Source organism: Syngnathoides biaculeatus, chromosome 6 (assembly GCF_019802595.1).
Source record: "Syngnathoides biaculeatus isolate LvHL_M chromosome 6, ASM1980259v1, whole genome shotgun sequence".
In the NCBI taxonomy this organism is placed as follows: domain Eukaryota; kingdom Metazoa; phylum Chordata; class Actinopteri; order Syngnathiformes; family Syngnathidae; genus Syngnathoides; species Syngnathoides biaculeatus.
Genome location: NC_084645.1, coordinates 24,860,120 through 24,866,228, shown reverse-complemented (window position 1 = coordinate 24,866,228; position 6,109 = coordinate 24,860,120). Strand labels below are relative to the sequence as shown.

The window sequence follows — 6,109 nt, the reverse complement described above, 5'->3', positions numbered from 1 at the left end:
TTAACACCGCAGCTGTAACTAATTTCACGACGAGCGTTGCCGACGGACGCCGGCGGCCGGTCTTGATCGCAGCCTTGCCCCGCGTCAAGCCGTCGAGCCAAACCTTCTAAACGGATTTACACGTTTCACAAAAAAGACATTTTCAGATGAAAACTCGGAATTCCCTGGAAAATTCTCATCCGTGCGTTAGTGTAATACGAATACGTAGGGGGCGCTCACGATGCCACCGACTCCCAAGTGTGTGTACACGTGTGCTGCTTGTACCTGCAGCATCTTGTCGGGACTGGGTTCGATGCCCGGCGGCATGTTGCTGGGGTCAAATGCCAGTTGCTCCACCTCGGCGAAGTAGTTGACCGGGTTCCTGTTCAGGACCAATTTGCCCACGGGGATCAGCGGGTATTGTTTATGTGACCACACCTGAAGGAGACGAGACGTGACGTTCAAAATCTGCGTCCGAGTCATGCAACATAAAATTAATACATTTTGCATGATCTCGAATCAGAACTGCAGCGTTTTACTTTTATCCAAACGCTCGTGGTGCAATTCAATTCTCATTTTCGAAAAAAAACCCAAAACAAAACACTTTTGTACCTTTGTGAGGTCGAAGGGGTTGAACTGGAACTTCTCGGCCTCCTCAAAGGTCATGACCTGGATGTAGAAAGTCCAGGACGGGTAGTTGCCATTGGCGATGGCGTTGAACAGGTCTCCGATTGCGTAGTCCGGTTCGGTGGAAGCCAGGCGGGCTGCCTCGTCCACGGGCATGTTCTTTATTCCCTGGTCCGTCTGAAACGCATCCAATTATGTATCATCATCATCATCCTGCATGAGCTCGTGTAGGAGATTTACAAAAAAATGATTTTTTTTTTTTTTTTTTAATGGCTTAAATTAGAGTTAGGTCCGACCTTGTAGTGGAACTTGCAGTACACGGCTTCGCCGTTGCCGTTGACCAGCTTGAAGGTGTGCGAGCCGTAGCCGTTCATGTGGCGGTAGCCGTCCGGCAAGCCTCGGTCGCTGAACATGAAGGACAACTGCGCGTAAAAAAAGTAAACCAGATTAAAAGACGAATAGGCTACACTATACATTTTTTTTATAGCATGGAAACACGAGGAGGGATGTAAGTGTGTTTGTGCAGTGAATACTCGGTTCTCGAACCAAAATTTCAAGATTTTTTTTGCTTCTGTTTTCAAATGAAAATTGGTACTCGAACCCCCCCTGACAAAAGCCGGCAATAACATCACGCGCGCAGCCCGACCAGCTGACCCGCTTTTTTATTGTGTATAACGCAGCCTCTCTACACAGACGTGTCCTGCTAGCGACATTTATTTTTCTTTTTCTTCCTATTGAGGACTATTAACCCCCAATCATGGCGCCAAAGAAGTGACACTAGATAAGTTCTTTGGGAAAAGAAAAGAACTTCCAGGGGGGGCGGGTCTACCCCACCCGAGAGATTTGATAGTTGACAGTTTTGCATTGCTTTTTTCTTGTGAACGTTAATAATGCTCTGTTCCATTAGCATTTCTGTTTTATTTCAAAGATTTCATTAACTCGAGTTACAAGTTAATGTTTTTGCATGTTAGTTTTTGTAAAAATAAAAAAAAAATGCTTTTTCCCCCTCATTATTGCTTGTTTAAAGTTATTTTGCACTTTTGTTAATAAAAAAAAAAAAAAAAATAGTTGACAAGGCTGGGGGCTGAGTCGCTAATTCACATTCACGCAGTTCACTCCCAGCCTAGCCTACTCCACTCCTAAAGCATACATTTTAAGCAAAAAAAATATTTCTCAAATTATTTTATTATATACAGTATTTTAACTACACATGTATTTCTACTATGCAGTTTATTATCAGGAAAATCTAAAAAAAAAAAAAAAAAAAAGCTTTAAAAAGCCAATGTTTTTTTAGGACCAGAACGCATTATTTCTTTTTCCATTAATTGGAATGGGAAATATCGATTCAGTTTTCGAACAAATCACTTTTCGAACCGCTTTCTGGAACGGATTGTGTTCGAGAACAGAGGTTGTACTGTATATAGTAACTGTGTTGACATGTATGGGTATTTATATAGTATAATAGTGGACATTGTGCATGTATACTATAATAATAGGCAGGTATGTACTGTAATTTCCGGCCTACAAGCCGCGACTTTTTTTTTCCCCCCACACGCTTTCAACCCTGCGGTTTATGCGGTGAAGTGGCTAATGTGTGCATTTTTTTCTAACGGCCACAAGGGGGCACTCGAGCGGAAAAGGTAAGAATGAGACCGGTGGAATAAATGTGCAGAGGAAGTGACTTTTACCGGCCCTGTTAGCTCTGTGCTAGCGTTAGTGATGAGCTAGCGTGTTGCAGCTGCGTTACTGCCGTGATATTTACCGGTAAGTTTTATTTTACTTGGCCCTGCTAGCGTTAGCACTAGCATTAAATTAAACTGTGTACCGTCTTTCTTTGTAAATATCTCGTGCTTTGATGTTGGCACTTGCGGTAAGGAAAAGGGAAGAATAAGACAGGTGGAATATATGTGCCGAGGAAGTGACTTTTACCGGCCCTATTAGCACTGCGCTACCATTAGTGCTGTGCTAGCGTGTTGCTGCTGTGTTACTGGCGTGTCTCAGTGATATTTACCGATAAGATTTATTTTAACTGGCCCGGCTAGCATTAACGCTAGCGTTAAACTGTGTACCGTCTTTGTAAATATCTCATGTTTCAATGTGGGCACTTGCGATTTTTCCACAGCTGCGGCGTATGTATGTACCAAATGGAATTTCCTTTACAAATGTACTGGGTGGGGCTTGTAACCAGGGGTGCTCTGTCGGTCGGGAATTACGGAATGCAATTCATTTTGCACTTGTTGACGGACAAATTCAACATTTCAGACTGGCTGCATACTGCGCTGCACAGCAGGATAATATGAATAATATTCACTTTTTCTGCACTGCATGATGACGCAAAAATAAACGTTCACTAAATCAGACTCTTTTTGCGTCCCTGGCCGCACGTCACCCACGTGATGAAGACTCTCGGGTCTCAGGCTCCAGAAGTCCCACATCATGTCCGGGTCCCTCATGTGGGTCTGAGGATTGCGCTTCTGCGTGTGGACAAAAGAGGCGAACTGCAAAGGGAAGGTGGGGGGGGGGTGTCCAAAACATCAGCGGTTAGTGGCTGCCTTCCACTGCGGAACACAACAATTGCGCATGCTGTTATTTCCCTTTTTCTTGCCTCAAGATCAACCGTTAAATACAAATGCGACGATAATTACATGAATTAATAATATTTTATCCTGTAAACACAGGACAATTTACACTATAGGGTACCACCGGCTATAATATTTTGGATGACTACAAATATGGTAAATATTTTAATTAATTCATATTGAATGTGATGTTTCGCATGAAATAAAACTCAACAACTTCATAACAAGCATCATCTTCAAAGTCAAGAGGGGGGAATCGGCCTAAAAATATGTACCAAAACCTCTTTAAAAACTGGAAAAATATTGAAAAAAAAAAAAAGAACAAAGTTCAATATTATAAACCGCTTATTTATAATTACAGTGGAGTATTGAGGTCACTCTGAAAAAAAAAATTACACAACAAGTTTAAAGAATGAGAAAATTTTCAAGATAAAGATTTATATACTGATCATTTTATGCGAATCAAGTTGTATAATTCTTATTAAAATTGTCATTCCAGGAGAATAACGGCCAAATTCTACAAGCTAACGCTAAAACTCACCAGCATGGCATCCTTGATGAAGAAAATGGGCGTGTTGTTGCCCGTCAGGTCCCAGTTGCCCTCGTCCGTGTAGAACTTGACAGCGAAGCCTCGGGGGTCTCGCACGGTGTCCGCCGATCCGGATTCCCCCGCTGGAATGCAGTGAGCCCGAGTTTTTTTGGGGAAAGCGTAGCGCAGCAAAAAGAACTAAAAAGGAGCTCCGGCCGCGCTCGGAGGAGGCGACCGAGCGTTTTGGGCTCGGTTTTGGACGGCGTACCCACGGTGGAGAAGCGGACGGCGATGGGCGTCACTTTGCCCACGTGCTCGAACACCTTGGCCTTGCAGTAGCGGCGGATGTCGTGCGTCACCTCGAAGTAGCCAAACGCTCCTGTGCGGGCACGGAGAAATCATCTTTCAATCGTGGTGAAATTTTTCAGTCATGTGTGTGTAAAACTCAAGGCCTGGGGGCCAGATCCGGACCACCACCTTATTTTATGTGGCCCATTGATCAAACCATGTTTGTCGAGTGCAGCTATTTTTGCTAAAATCACAACCTGTAAGATGGCCGTCACGTCACCTGCCCCTTTGGCGTGCACCACGCGCTCGGGGATGCGCTCGCGGTCGAAGTGGGCTATCTCGTCAGTGAAGACCACATCCTGGACCAGGAGGGGGCCCCTCGGTCCGACCGTCTGCAGGTTCAGCTTGTCTCCGATGGGAATGCCGCCTGCGGTCGTCAGCTGCTCCGGCCTCTGATGCACAAAAGCGTCAACAGTGAGAGATGTTTGCGGACAGAACCCAAATATTGCGCGAGAACATTTTGGACATTTCAAAGACCCTTCGTGCTGATTTTTCAGAATTTTGACTGGTATCTGAACTTTTGACTAATTTTTACATAAGATCATAACCTTTTTTTCCAATTTCTACTGTGGATGCCAAAAAACAAAACAAAAACGTTAACTCAGGGTGTCGTAAGATAAGAAAAGGGCCACAGCCCCGCCAGGGAGCACAAACAACAATCGCAACAGATTCGGACAGGCAAAATATTTCACACCCGTGGCCTCATTTCAGGGAATTGATGTCTGTAATTCCGAGAATGATTCGTACCAGGACCTGTCGTGTCTTGCGCCGGCCTCAAAACAATGCGCTTCTGGAATTGAACAATGGATAGGTTTACGCCATCTTGGGTGTCACAGAGGTCAGAGAACACAGGTGAAAGGTGAAGTTTTTTTTCTATTGTTAATTTATCCGATTGGTCTCAGGACTGTGGTGACGTCATTGGAAACCTATCCATTGAGTCACTTTAATCTGGGGGAAAAAAAAAACGCCTACAAGTCAGGTGCATTTTTTTCCCCTATGAGATATGATAGTATTTTGCAGGCAAAACTATGGATATGTTTTGATCAGCCAGTTAACATAAGAGGGATTTTTTTTCCCCTGCTGTTCCAACAGACAAGTTATCAAAACAGGTGATTTATTTTTATTTATTTTACAAAAGTACATGTAAAATTACGTTTTTTAAAAGTATTTTTGTCACACCTGGCGAGTAGAAGTTTTTAAATACGTAACAATTGGCCGTATGTTCTTTTTACATAACGGACAAGGTTGAAGTCCGGAATTATTATGAATACCTCCTCCGACCTACTTTGAAACTCTCGCCGTTACTTTCTCCTGTGAGCACGTTACAAAAGAAAATCTGTGATTTGTCATTTAGGCCCGAATAACAGCAAAACGGGGATGCAGACAAATTCACGCTTAACACCTCACGGAGTGAAATGACAAAAAATGTGTCACTATTTTCGTTTGATCGGATGTTATTTTGGCTAGCGACCCCTGCTAAGTGCTGCTAAAGGGGTAAGCTAGTCCCTCCTAAATCCCGACCTGGTACGAACCTGCGAGCCTCGATTTTGCTTCCAGGTCTTCATTTGATCCGACGCTTTGTCCCTGCTGTCAGCCATGTCGAGTTTCTCCGTAAACTTCACTTCAATGTTTTCACCTCACAAGCTTGTCTCCTTTTTATCGACGCAATTTCTCTTTTTTTGTTTTGCTTCCGGACTTTGTTCGCTCCGGCCCCGCCCCTCGGCGGCCCTCCTCGCCTCTGATTGGCCGCCGTGCGGGGACGCTGACCTACTTTTTGGGGGACGTGAAGAAAAGCGGCGACCCGAATATGACCGTGGCGTTATGTAACTTTTATGACTTCGATAAATGACTGACCTCGCTTGAACTGTTGTCCAAGGCTCAAAAGAATAATCTTATGTGAGTTAGATGTCATCAGACAAAAGTCTCTTTTGTTTTTCATTGTTGTTGTTGTCATTATTATTAATCACATTTATTTTGATGTCGGAAAAATCGCTAACAAATGACATTTAATTTTAAAACAGTCAGATGCAGTGCACAACTAACAAAA

The 6,109-nt window shown here is 43.7% G+C and overlaps 1 protein-coding gene across 1 annotated transcript in view; it reads right to left on the bottom strand.

Moving 5' to 3' along the window:
* The window catches only part of cat (catalase), an 18,246-nt gene extending 12,461 nt beyond the window's left edge, over positions 1-5,785 (bottom strand). The window contains exons 1-8 of the mRNA XM_061823458.1: positions 5,595-5,785; positions 4,283-4,454; positions 3,983-4,093; positions 3,727-3,857; positions 3,000-3,104; positions 903-1,028; positions 592-783; positions 265-417 (exon numbers count right to left, since the gene is read on the bottom strand). Of these exons, the coding sequence (XP_061679442.1) occupies positions 265-417; positions 592-783; positions 903-1,028; positions 3,000-3,104; positions 3,727-3,857; positions 3,983-4,093; positions 4,283-4,454; positions 5,595-5,660 (1,056 nt within the window). The 5' untranslated portion in view covers positions 5,661-5,785. The remainder of the gene's footprint in view (positions 1-264; positions 418-591; positions 784-902; positions 1,029-2,999; positions 3,105-3,726; positions 3,858-3,982; positions 4,094-4,282; positions 4,455-5,594) is intronic.
* Positions 5,786-6,109: the final 324 nt, after the last annotated feature.